Below are 13,659 nucleotides of genomic sequence, written 5' to 3'. Positions count from 1 at the left end.
AGCACCCTGGGGTTCCGGTGCGTCTTCAGGCCGTGTCCTGGGGTGTCCTGCATGAAAGACCCCGTGAGCTGCTCCAGGTCCCGCACCACCAGGACGCCGGAAGTCCTGCGTGGAACACCTGGTCTGGGCGGGAGAACAGCACCCTGGGGTTCCGGTGCGTCTTCAGGCCGTGTCCTGGGGCGTCCTGCACGAAAGACCCCGTGAGTTGCTCCAGGTCCCGCACCACCAGGACGCCGGAAGTCCTGCGTGGAACACCTGGTCTGGGCGGGAGAACACCAGCACCCTGGGGTTCCGGTGCGTCTTCAGGCCGTGTCCTGGGGCGTCCTGCACGAAAGACCCCGTGAGCTGCTCCGGGTCCCGCACCACCAGTGTGCCGGAAGTCCTGCGTGGAACACCTGGTCTGGGCGGGAGAGCACCAGCACACCGGGGTTCCGGTGCGTCTTCAGGCCGTGTCCTGGGGCGTCCTGCACGAAAGACCCCGTGAGCTGCGGAGGGTCCCCAGCCCGTCCTCACCGTCTGACTGCTGGGAGCTGGCGGTGGGAGCCGGCCTTGCCAATTAGAGGCGTTCTCTGCAGAGACCCCGTCACAGTGTGACAGTGCGCAGCAGATTTTCTGGTCAGAGGTTCTAAATTGCCCGTGTCATTTCAAGCTGTGCAGGAAGCCTGCAGCCGGCCTCCGCGTGGCCTCGTTTAATCAAGCAGCACGCAGGCGGAGAAAATCAAACGCTCCCTCGAATCCAAAGGGAGGCGAGCTGCCACCTGTCGCGCGCCCCTGGGCACCGGGCGGCTTGTGACGAACCCCGTTCCAGGCCGGCTCTCCCGAGAAGGGGCCTTCATTCTACCTGCCAGGGGGGCCTTTCCAGGGCGACAGAGAGACGAGCGGCCTCGGCAAGGTTGCTGAGAGCCCAGGGACGCGTGGCGTGGCTGCTCGTGTGGATTAGCACGCCCACCTGGGCTGGCTCGTGGGGCGGGAACTACAGGTGCACCAGGCAGAGGGGGACAGACAGGCAGACGCGGGGACGGGAGGGTCTCTGCAGAGTCCCAGCCGCGCAGCGACTCTGAGTTTTATGCCGAACCTCTCCAGCGGGGCCCTTTGGGTGCTGGCTGCCGATCTTAAGAAGACGCTTGGATGAATAGGGACCCGTGTCTCTGGACACGTTGGGGTCCGTGGGTCAGAATAACAGCAGTGACAGTAATACTCATCATTGAGGGAAGCCTGTTGATTTCTGTTCATACCGACTCCAGGAAGTGACAGGGGTCCCCGTCGGCAAAGGAGAAAACGGAGGTTGGGACGGTTTTTAAATAGCCTTAATTTGCCACAGAAAAGCGTCGTCGTCATTGCTGTTCCTGCAGCTGAGGTTCTGTTTGGTTCCTGGAGGAGGGGACACGGGCGGAGAGTTATGGACGTTCTGTTCAGACTGCCCAGTCTGTGTGAAAAGGGCGCCCATCCGGTAAAGGTCACTCTTCCCTGCGAGTCATGGGAGAATCATGCCGGGAGCCTAACAAGGGTGGTTTTATTTAATGAGGTGTCTCTGAGAAGCAAAGGAGAGGTTTCCCAAAGCCTCCACCGTTGGGGTCTCAGCCCACTGTGACTTTCGTAGGGCCAGTCCAAATGGCCCATGTGTTGACCCAGTTCAGGGCTTCCTGTTTCTTTTGGTTGGAAGGACGGGTGATGGCGGTAACGAGGGAGACATGCTGACAGATGTGTGAAACTGGCTCAAACATAAGAACCAAGCAAACAAAAGAATTGTTGACTTTCATGATACAGATTCTCCCACTACGACCAATTTTAAGCTACCAAGTTGATGTCAAAGAAATGTGAACTGGCCCTGGCCGGTTGGCTCAGTGGTAGAGAGTCAGCCCGGTGTGTGGATGGCCCAGGTTTGATTCCCGGTCAGGGCACATGGGAGAAGTGATCATGTGCTTCTCCACCCCACCGCCCTTCTCTCTCTCTCTCTTCCCCTCTCACAGACATGGTGCAAATGGCTTGAGCAGCTGGCCCCAGGTGCTGAGGATGGCTCTATGGTCTCTGCTTCAGGCACTAAGAAGGGCTCAGTTGTTGAGCAACGGAGCAATGCCCCAGACGGGCACAGCATCATCCCCTAGTGGGCTTGCCAGGTGGATCCTGGTCGAGGTATAGGCAAGAGTCTCTCTCTCTCTCTGCCTCTCACTTAATAAGAAAAAGAAAAAAAGGAAGGAAGGAAAGAGGGAGGAAGGGAGGGAGGGAGGAAGGAAGAAAGGAAGGAAAAAAAGAAAAGAAAAGAAAAGAAAAGAAACTGAACTATCTATGGTTACTCAACTCAAAGAACTAACCCATGAAGACCTCATGGAACCAGACCAGCATTTAGGGAAGAAAACAGGGACCTGGAAACTCCAGAACTGGAAAGGTTTTCTACAAAAAGAGTTAGCTGATGTTCTTCATCTCACTGAGGCAGGGACGGCAACGTTGGAGGAGCAAGATCTTGGCACAGAGAGGTTCCCTGAAGTTGACCATCCAGTTACCGAAGACCTGAGCTGCTACAGGGCCATCTGATGAGTAAAAGGACAGGTCTGTCTGAGCCTCCCTCAGTGCTGACCTTTTCACAAGCCCAGCGATTTGTGTAGTGTAGATCACATCAGACGTCCCTGGGACAGACTGGTTGTTCCGTAATACACTTGATACGAAAGTGATTATGACAGCATGTCACAGGTCTTTGCCGTCCCAGTTACAGAATAGCATTTCTAGCCATGTGAGTTTTATAAAAACAATTGCCCGTGGATTCCGAGTCACTTGCGGAATGGTGATGTTGTGGTCTGGTTGTATAACCCGTGGTTTGCGGAGGGCGTCTCTGTTGTTGGAACGTTTGTTCATTCCCTCACTTGTTCCTCGGGTGCTGACTGAATGCCCGCCCTGAGCCAGCACCGCGTTAGTTGCTGGGAATACGGAGCTGCACAAGGACAGGGGTGTCTCACCCGGCAGCTGGTGATGGTGGAGATTTCTGGAATCAACCGAGAACAAGTGTTTAGTAGACATTTTTCTTCTCGCTCCTTAGTGTGGTGGTAAGAGCTCTAAGGAGTACAGAGGACGTGACAGGTGGCATTTGTGTTCTCACAGTGGCTTTGAGAAAGCAGCGGGACCGGTATTCGTGTTCAGGGCGGGTGTGAGCAGGCTCTGGGTGAGAAAGGAGTGGCGAGGACGTGGAGGTGAGCTTGGGGAGTTTGCAGCACCGGGCTTCGCCTCCCTAAGTGAAGAGCTTGGCTTCCTTCATGTGCCCCTGCGTTCTGATCCCTAAACTTTCACTAACCAGCAGTGTGACTATGGGAAGCTTACCTGACCTCTCTGAGTCACAGGTTGTATATTGTTAACCGGGGTCATCAGTCTTGTCTATTAGTTTTGTCATGAGGAGGGAATTGGAAAGCCTGTGTGCATTGGTTTACTATTACTGGTGTAATAAATTGCCACTAACTTTGTGGCTTAAAACAACATAAATTTGCACTGGCCGGTTGACTCAGTGGTAGAGTGTCGGCCCTGGCGTGTGGAAGTTTCAGGTTCAATTCCTGGCCAGGGCATACAGGAGAAGCGAGCTCTGCTTCTCCACCCTTTCCCCTTCTCCCTCTCTCTTCCCCTTCCACAGCCATGGATCAATTGTTTCTAGCAAAGTTGGCCCCGGGCACTGAGGATGGCTCCGTGGCCTTGCCTCAGGCACTACAATAGCTCAGTTGCCGAGCAATGAAGGAACGGCCCCCAAAGGGCAGAGCATTGCCTGGGCAGGGGGCTTACCAGGTGGATCCTGGTCGTCGGGGTGCGTGCGGGAGTCTGTCTCTGCCTTCCCACCTTTCATTTAATAATAATAGTAATAAACAAACAAACAGAAAAGAACAGCCTCGGTTTATGACCTAACCGTTGCGCAGGTCAGAAGTCTGGAGGGAGCCTCGCCAGGCTGACCCCAGGATGCTGTCAGGCACCCCTGCATCTGTGGACGCGTTAGGGGAAAGTCTGTTTTCTCCTCTGGTCCAGCTCCTGCAGGCAGCCACATGCCCTGGCTGGTGGCCCCTTCCTGCTGCAAAACCAGCATCAGCTGGCGCTTTCTCAGGTGGCATTCTCCCCTCTGCCTTCTTCTTTCACTTGGAGGGACCCTGGTGATCACGGGGGCTCTTGGCGGGCCACCCAGAATCGTCTCCTGATTTCAAGGCCAGCTGCGTGGCAGCCATAATTCCATGTACAGCCTCTTCCTTTTCCAGGTCCTGGAGATCGGGACGCACACATCCCTATCCTGGAAGGGGCCCTATCCTGCCCACCTCGTTGTGTGGAGGGGGAGGGCCTGGTTCCCCTCCGCTCTTTCAGACGGACATCAATAACGTACGACTGTTTTTATTATCAATGCCCCCGGAGGAGTCAGTCCTGTGTGCAGCTGGATGACTCAAACTCTCAGACCCGTTGTCTGGTTTTCCACCTCCAGGTCTTCGCTTCCCGTTTTCTCTGACAGCAGTTCCTTCCCCCGCCTTCTCCTACCAGGGGCTCACCCTCTGAGGACTCCAGAGATAAATGCTCCTTTCTTCACGGTCCGAGTGACCCCTGCTGGAGGGAGGTGGCGCAAAGCCGGCTAAAGGACGTTCGTAAATGCAGTAAGAAGGTCATTGTTGGAGATCTGCTTATGGCACTTATTGAATATGTGCTGAATATTTACGAATCTCCTTTTCTCCAGTGGTTAGTTTCCTCGACTTAAAGAAGGGAGTTATGGTAAATGCATCCAAGGCTTCCCGAAAGAGTTAAACAATATCATGGCAGTCATGAATGAAGTGGCTCATGGATTTACGACCCGGCAGAAAGGAGAGAGAATTCATGTCAAACAGAAGAGAAGTTTGAAAGGGTAGTTTAGGCAGTCTGTTTAATCAGGATGGAGCCCGAAAGGGTGAGCCTCATGGAGACTTACTCTTTCCCCACACATTCCTGTAAAAGCATCTGAGTTTCAAATTGATGAGTCATTCTCTGAGGTACGATGCCGAGGCATCCAGCATCTTTAAGAAACGAGGATTCACACAGTGCTTTGGAATTGTTTATCAGGGGTTTTGATTTATGCAGCCCAATGTGACCCCTGTAAAGGGCAGAGGGGAAAGTTCGCCCCTGCAGCAAGAGCCCCTGGCTGCCCTTTGCCGGCATCACGGCTCTCGCTAAGCAGCTCAATGTCCACAGGGGCCTTCCCTTCTCTCTGGTCAGCCCTTGGGTCGAGGCTTTCTTTCGCAGAGAATTTATGGAACGTAGGGCGACATTCGAAGCAGCTGAGCTACCCAGCCAGGGCCCCGACACGAATAGTTTTATTTATTTATTTATTTATTTATTGTATTTTTCTGAAGCTGGAAACTGGGAGAGACAGTCAGACAGACTCCTGCATGCACTCGACCGGGATCCACCCGGCACGCCCACCAGGGGGCGATGCTCTGCCCCTCCGGGGCGTCGCTCTTCCGTGACCAGAGCCACTCTAGTGCCTGGGGCAGAGGCCAAGGAGCCATCCCCAGAGCCCGGGCCATCTTTGCTCCAATGGAGCCTTGGCTGCAGGAGGGGAAGAGAGAGACAGAGAGGAAGGAGGGGGGGTGGAGAAGCAAATGGGCACTTCTCCTATGTGCCCTGGCCGGGAATTGAACCCGGGTCCCCCGCACGCCAGGCCGATGCTCTACCACTGAGCCAACCGGCCAGGGTCGACACGAATAGTTTTAAGGTTGTTTTATGAAAATACAAGCTTCTGACAGGGCAGGCACCTTCCACTCTGCCTCAGTCTCTCTCACGCGGAGGATGGCGTTGGTGGCTGTTCGTGATGGAGCGTCCCCGTGGATGACATGATAGTGTTTATTGTATCGTGAGCCGTCACCTCTAGGAGACCTACTGAGTCACGTGCCTGGGATCCTCTGGCCAGAACATGTGTTGTCAACCGATCAATCCGTAACCTTGTTGTAAGCGTGTTCCTGTTTAGGTGGGGTTTCTGCGTTGTGTGTCTATTTGATTTATTAGCACTGAACTCACGGCCTGGAGCCCTCTAACTCATCCCTAGATGAAATAAGCAGGAACATTCACAAATACGGGATCCTTAAATAAGAAGGACCGATTGCATGTGATTTGCAAATAATGTCTCTGACCCAGTGGCTTGTCTTTGCATCCTCTTAATAGAGCATTTTGCAGAAGAAAAGTAAGTGGTTTGCTTTTTTTTTTTAATTTGGATGATCTTGAATTTATCAGTTTTGAAATTTATGCATCATGCTTTGATGCCATTTGAGAACTCTTGGCTTAGCTCTAGATTTCAAAGCTCTCTTTCTGTTTTCTTCCTAAATGTTTCTTAGTTTTTACCTTTTGCATTTCAGTCAGTGATCCCCTTGGAGTTAATGTCTGTGTGAGGTGTGAGATTATGAATTGAGTGTCTTGTTTGGTTTGGGTTGTGCCGATGGATATGACCCGTTCCTTCCGGGCCATTTATCGAAAAGGCTGTCTTTCCTTCAGCAAATTGCTTCTGAACCCTGTCACACATCACTGGGGCATCCTGGTGCTCCGTTCCTGCTGGCTGACGTAGAGACCCAGGCTGCCCACGAGGTCTCCACTCGAATCAACCAGTGAATGTATAAAGAAAGTAGGTGGGGTCCCCTCCCTCTCCGTTCATGGTGAGAGGCTGTTTCCCTCCCTGAGACCTGCCCTTGCCAGGTGGGGCAGCGTGGTCTCAGTGGACGGACATCTCCCTCGGTCTCGGATGGTGCGAGAGAAGGGGTTGCACCACTGTTGTCTAAGTTTCCTGCCTCCCGGCTGCCCCTTCCCGGTCCTTTCTCTGGGGAAAGCAAGACGGATCTTGTTGGGGCTTTTCCTTTTTCATCTGCAGCTGTTAGCATTTGGGGGTGGTTGGCTTCTCTCTGGAGTCAACGAGGCAGGAACGGCATAAAAAATGCACCGTTGTGTCTCTCCTCCCACCTGGAAGTCCCCAGACTGTTCACTTCCGTTTCCACCTTGAAGAAGCGTCTTTTGCTTGTTTCCTGTGCTCTGCGTGGAGGTGTTAGTGATGCCGTGTGGGAGGACTAGGAAACAAGATGTCTACTCCCTCTTTCCTGGAAGCGGAAGTGACAGCAGTCACCTTTGAAAAGAAGTTGTCGCTTGACAGAGACGGAAAGGAGTTCAGAGAAGTTGTGTGGTGTACTCCAGGTCACACCGTTCTCAGGCGATGTCACCCAAGCTACAAGAACCCCGCGCTGCCGTTCCTCACTCTGCGTCTCCTGAGTTTGCCCTGTGCACACCAACCCGGGGGCGGCAGCAGAAACATCCACGAGTGTATCCACAGTGTGGTGGGGGTCAGAGCCGCAGAGCCCCCAGCCATGTGCTCAGTGCGCCGTGGAAGACTGGGGTGTCCAGGGTCCCTTGCACCCGTTTCACTCTGTTTCATTCACATTCTGTTTCACAACCAGTGTGTGTGGGGAAACAGTTCTGATGCCAGAAACGTTCCCAAGCGCGTGTGAGGGACCGGGTTGTTAACCGCGAGGCACAGAACGGCAGAAGGTGCTTCTGCACCTGTGCGCAGGAGGACAGCCGGGGTTTCCCGACCGCAGGGGCACGGGCACGTTCTCGTGGGAGGATGGGACTCGGGAGCGGGGGTGGCACGCTGAGAACGGGGCACAGAGGGAGGCACGCAGGCAGCATCCCAGGATTAGCAACTCCGCTGCTGTGTTTCGAAAGGAAGTGCTCGTCTGCGTGGTGACGTGACAGCAGGGGTGTGTGTGTGTGTGTGTGTGTGTGCATGCATGTTCTCCACCGTGCATCCAAGCGCCACACAAACAAGCGACCGAAGAAGAGTCACACCCCTTCATGGACCTGTCTGTCGTTTCTGTTTCTTATTCCCACGTCACCACCAACCTTGTCCGTGCCTCGTGGGGTCTCAGGTGAGCTCACCGTCCTGTCCCCGCGTTGGCCCCGTTCCACCCCTCTCCGCTGTCCACGCTAACAGAGCAAACCTCTCTGGTGCCAGAGGACCCGGGTGCTGTCTAGAAACAGCCGTGGCTCCCTGTGACCTTTCGGAGTACGTCTAGATGTTTTCTGAGGAAACCGACAGTAAGGAGCCTGTCCTCTGCTCTCTTCTCAGGTACTACCAGATCCGAGTGACCTTGAAGGTGTCCTCCAGGACCCCCCACAGACTGAGCGCCTCCGTCGTTGGGCAGACAGGTGAGCAGGAGGACGTACGTGGGGTGCTTGTTTCTGCAGGTAAACCTTCGGTGATCACTGTGCCAGGGCGTGGCAGAGAGGGGGCCATGGACCAGCGCTTTGGAACTGGAGACCCACTGTGGCTTTGGCTCCAAGTGTTACACTGTTGCCAGGGGAGCCTGCTGAAGGGAGCAGTCTCCCGGGAGCGCCTGGCCCTGCGGGGAGGAGCCTGCTGAAGGGAGCAGTCTCCCGGGAGCGCCTGGCCCTGCGGGGAGGAGCCTGGCTGGGGGAGGTGTTGGCTAAAGTCAAGCCGGGGAGGGAGAGGGTGCATATGGCTGCCAGCAGTTGGGGAAGAGGATGCCTGTTGTCAAAGAGAATCTGATGCTCAGCCAGGCACAGGGCACTGAATAGGTTGGCAGTGCGATGGCACCTCCCATGTGCCATGAGGAGTCAGAAACCACGCTCCCAGAAGGGGGAGAAGATTGCCAAAGACAACCCAGGTTCGAACTTGGGGAGGTGGGCATATTGGCGGGTGTCCAGGGCTCCCAGCAGCTACTCAGTATAAGAGAGTATTGAGTCAGAAATATAAACCTTATTTCATAAGCAATGGGGTAGGGGCATCGAGATTATATTCTAGCAGAAATATTTACATTAGTAAATTTGGGAGAATGTGTAGATCAGCCAGACTGTGAGAAGAAGGAGACAGGTGTAAGGGTGGAGGAGAGAGGAAGCAGGAGATGAAGAGAGGGAACGGCAGTCTCTAGCATTCACTGTACAAACGAAACGAGCCAGGACCATCCCAGAAACCCCATCCAGCCGAGAGAAGGGTTCTTGTCCTCGCTACCCCCGAAAAAATGCATTTGACATGGGCTTGGCGATTGGACTATTCTTTATTGGCAATTGTATCATGGTGAGTAAAATCACGTGCAATTAATGGAATACCCACAAATTGGGGGGTGTACGTGCCTTGGTCGGCTCAGTCCACCTTGGAGGAGCTGTGGGAGGTCTGGGGAGGGCAGAGAGGGTTATGCAGGTCACTCAGAGGACATGGAGGGGACAGTAATGGTCTACAGGTGTTCAGGAAGCCTACAGCAAGCCCTGCTGTTCCCTGGGCGGTACCCCCGCCCCAGCACGGTCTCTCCAGGGGAAGATCCGTGCACTTGACCGAGAGCAGGACATTGCATGTTCTAGCTGAGGGTGACCTTGGCAACTTTGAGCTTTCCTTCCTCACCCAGAAAATGAGGATAAAGTCCGTCCTCTGCAGGGTTCCTGTCTTAGAGCCTGAACATGAGAAGGACATTGGTTACATTTCACAGAGATTATAAATGTAAAGAAGCTATGACAGGAACCGGCACAAGGCGAGTGTCCCATCCGTCTGACCCAGGAGCGGTCAGGGCTGTGAGGCCAGCAGGCCCTGTGCTCCTGGACGGGACACTCAACTCGAGTGACCCCTGCATGTCAGACAGGACTGACACCCTGCTGACCTGGGGGAAGCCATCCCCAGGTGGACGAGGACTCCAGCTCTTCTGTGGCTCCTTTGCGCCAGAGCTCAGTTCCCACCGCGGGCGGAGCCTGCCCTGGGAGCCGCCACTCAGCGTGAGGCCCAGCGGACGGCCGGGCACTCGGCAGCTGGCAGAGCCCAGCGGGCGGCTTGGAGAAGGGCGGTGATGGGGGCCGTCGAGAGACAAAGGAAAGAAACACGAAATGCAATTGTGAGGAAAGAAAAGCTCTTTTCTCTCTGGGTCTAGTGTGACCCAGGATAATTGCGGAGCATGTGGCGTGCCCTCGAGTCTTACAGGAGGACACTATTTAGAACAGAAGGCGAGCAGGGAGGCCAGTGATAATTACAGTAAGGACCACTCCATGGGCGAGGAACAGATAGCTTTTCTGATTTCGTCCTCAAAGCGAATTTCCCAATTATAGTATTTTCAGTTAGAGATTGCTGCGTTCTAGAGGACTCCAAACCCATTTTAATGGCTTAAAACAGAGATGGGCTGTTGAAGGTTTGAGTTGGCGGAGGTGGGGGCGGGGGGGGGGACAGTCAGATTCGGCTTTCTGCCCAGATCTCAGCAGAGCCTGGAGCACCGAGATGTGTTCACTCACCCGTCTGATCCCGCAGTTGGGGCCGCGGGATCGCTAAGGGGGTGCTGGGCTGGTCCGACGTTTTACAGGGTACCTCCGTTCCCCAAGAAGGAGAAAGGGAAGGATTCCGGCTCTCCTCAGGGAGGGTCTGGAAACTGGCACAAGGTCACTTCCCTCATCTTCCATTGGTCAAGGCCAGTGGCAAGGTCAGTCCGGCTTCAAGGTCAGGGGAACCCCGCTCCACGGGCGCCCTCTGTTGGGGGCCGTGGGAGGGAGCTTTGGCCGTCATACCTGCGTGCGGTCACCCAGACAACAAGTGCCCTACTTCCGGCATGCCTTTCTGAGTTAAAACAATACGTGATTAGATGGTGAGGTACGATATGTTCACAGAGAGCAAGAAAGAGTCGACACACTCGGGGTGGAACGATGCCCTTCACACTCAATAGGTGAGCGGTCTTGTTGGGACACCTTATTTAACTGGACCTGTTTTCTGCTCCACGTATGTCTAGAATGAAATGAGGAACGGCTTACTGTGTCTGGAGAGGCAAAGCTGGCGGTGGTGAGGGCCTCAGGCTCTGGGCTTCCCGGGTTCAAAGCCTCTCTCTGCTGCTTCTCAGCTGGGTGAGCTTAGAAAAGTGATCACACCAGGTTGTTCTTCAGGCCCCTCCCCTATAAAGTGGGGAGGGTCAGTGGGACCTGCCGCCTCGGTTTGTGGTTGGATCGCACGACTCGGGCAAGGCCATGCTTGGAATGGTGCCGGCGCGGCGAGCTCACGGCAGACGGAGCTGAGTGAGGCTGTGGCTATGCGTAGAGAAGTTGTCACTGAGCAGCGTTTTGCTGGTCTGGGGACACTTCCCGGGGCTCGAGAGCCCGCCTGCTTGACCTGGGGGAGCTCAGTCTCCTGGGGGAGACAGGCGTGCCCCTGAGTGCAGCAGAGGTGGGAATCGTGGCGGGCTCTTCAGCGGAGCCTGGCAGGACCAGGACAAGTGGCCGGGCAGCAAAGGCAGGGACGGCTCGATCTGGGTGGGAGCCGGACCACGAGCAGTGTCCCCGGGGCCGGAACAGAGCCGGGGTGCGGGCGGTGTGTATGGATGATGACAGGTCTGGTGTGGCGGGCGGGAAGAAGGAGCGGAGATGAGAAGGGAGGGGGTCCCGAGAGGCCACCTGCGCCCTGCTGAGCAGGCTGGGTTAATTTCAAAGGCGCAGCCGGAGGCAGCGAAAGCGGTTTGAGGACACAAACCCCATGCTGCTCGAACACGAGACGTGGTCTCATACAGTAAGGGATGGGATGAAACAGTTCGGTTCTCCTCTTGGAAGTGTCCGTGTTCTGGTTAGCTGTATGATAGGGAAACACATTCCATCGGGTCCGTGATGGAAATGCCGCTTCCTTCTGTGCAGAACCATCCGTGTTCTGGTTAGCTGCGTGATAGGGAAACACATTCCATCGGGTCCGTGATGGAAATGCCGCTTCCTTCTGTGCAGAACCATCCGTGTTCTGGTTAGCTGCGTGATAGGGAAACACATTCCATCGGGTCCATGATGGAAATGCCGCTTCCTTCTGTGCAGAACCTCTCGTTGAGTTCTCCAGGATAGAGATGTACCGTTCAGTTCTGGGATAGGAAAGACTAACAATCCTCTTGCGAAATGCAGCCCCAACCTGCATGGCAGCGTGCGTGTGTGTGTGTGTGTGTTAGGGGAAGGCTTCGCTGGCAAACTCGTGGCTTGTTCTTGTCCAGGCTAGCTGTGTATGTCACAGGACAGACTGTGTGACAGGCTCCGAGCTCCCTTCAGTCCGGAGCAGGACTCCCTCCTGGGTGCTCTGGGAACATCCCAGTCCCCGTGTGACAGAGGGACACACAGAACAGGTGACTTCAGGACAAATGGAGCAGGCGGCAGATTTGCTGATGGAGCCGGGTAGACAGTACTGACGGGGACCCTTCTGTGCCGATGTGGGGACAGTGGGGAGCACTTGGCCTTCGTGTTCTGTACAAATCACCGGACCACAGGGCTTTGATCGCTCCCAGAAGCAGGAAAGTGTACATCCCAGGTGGCCCACTCATGCTTCACGGCGGCCGGGACATCCGGCGGCTCTCTCAACACATGAAAGGAAGAAAGTCCTTGTGATGTCATCCCCATGGTTCCCCTTTAACTTCACTGAAATGAGACAGTGTTTGCCTGAGGAACAGGACAATGAGGGGGCAGGTCCTGGAGCAGGAGGGGCCCAGACTCAGGGTCTTGTTAACGTCCCGTCATCCACTTTGGGGCCGCATGTCAGCACCAAGGCAAGCCCTCAACATCTGGGCCGGACGTTCCGCTCCCTGGAGTGGGGCTCATAGGGCCTCCTGCCTGGGCGGGCTTGGGGGTGAGGGTGGGGGGGGGCTGAGCAGGAGAGTGACGCGGCTAGCAGGGCGCTTGATGCATTAGCTGGAGGGAGTCCGTGTGGCTGTGGCCGCAGAGACAAGGACAGCTTGTAGCTGCAGCCAACGGAGGCGTTCCCCAGACGGAGGTGGTGAGAGGGGATGCTGACGCAGGGAGCCCTGACATCGCGGAGACGCAGGGAGCCCACGGCTCGGGCGAGGGACAGCGCAGGCTGCCCGGGACGGATGCGGCTGCACGTCAAGTCCGTGGACCCACGGGAAGTGGACTTGGCCTGGGCGGCTTCCTTCCACCGAGACGGCGCTACGGGATAGGTCTCGGCAGTCCCTGCCCACCGGCGGGTGTTTTAGAAACGGTCCTTCGCCTTGGGGGATGGTCAGCGAAGTCAGACTCGGGCCAGAGAGATGGTGCGGGCTTCCTGCGGCCGGGCTGCGTGGTCAGGTGCCACACAGGTCGCTGCCGGCCACTGCTTGGCAAAGCCGGGGAGCAGGTAGCTCGGTGGATGGTGGAAACGCGGAGAAATTACCGTGATTAGCTCCAGTAATGTTTTGAGAGGTAATTTCCATTTCCATTAAGTGGAAGCGTTTGAGTCTCGCCGTGCATAGGGGGCGGGGAGAGACCTTCCTTCTTCAAACGAATCAATCTAATTTCCTTTCAGAGTCCATTAAAGTACACCCAAATATCAAAAAAAAAAAAAAAAAAAAAAAAAGCCCGTTTTCACGGGGAATATTAAGCAGGGGAACACTCCCGCTCCCAGGCTGTGAGCTCCCACCTGGGGCCAGAGGCGGCCGTGCTCGGGCGGTCGGGAGGGGTGAGGGAGCAAACCAGGCGTCAGGGCGCTGTGCCCACGGCTGGGCGTCGGCCCCTGGTGGCAGGCAGCTCCGGAGCCCGGGGTCCGTTACCCGGGGCTCCCTCACAGGCCAGGGAGCTGCTCTGCCCGCTGGGACCCTGACCCAGCTCCCTCTGGGGCCAGGGATCGGCTCTGCCCGCTGGGACCCCGACCCAGCTCCCTCTGGGGCCAGGCCAGGGATCGGCTCTGCCCGCTGGGACCCCGAC

General features: G+C 55.8%; 1 protein-coding gene across 1 annotated transcript in view; it reads left to right on the top strand.

The window, feature by feature from the left end:
• Positions 1–13,659, top strand: part of FAM135B (family with sequence similarity 135 member B) — a 213,858-nt gene that overhangs the window by 120,248 nt on the left and 79,951 nt on the right. Inside the window, exon 3 of the mRNA XM_066379568.1 lies at positions 8,087–8,166. Within this exon, the coding sequence (XP_066235665.1) occupies positions 8,087–8,166 (80 nt within the window). The remainder of the gene's footprint in view (positions 1–8,086; positions 8,167–13,659) is intronic.

Source organism: Saccopteryx leptura, chromosome 3 (assembly GCF_036850995.1).
Source record: "Saccopteryx leptura isolate mSacLep1 chromosome 3, mSacLep1_pri_phased_curated, whole genome shotgun sequence".
Lineage (NCBI taxonomy): Eukaryota > Metazoa > Chordata > Mammalia > Chiroptera > Emballonuridae > Saccopteryx > Saccopteryx leptura.
Note: the sequence above shows the minus strand (reverse complement) of the source record. Positions and strands in the feature narration are given on the sequence as shown.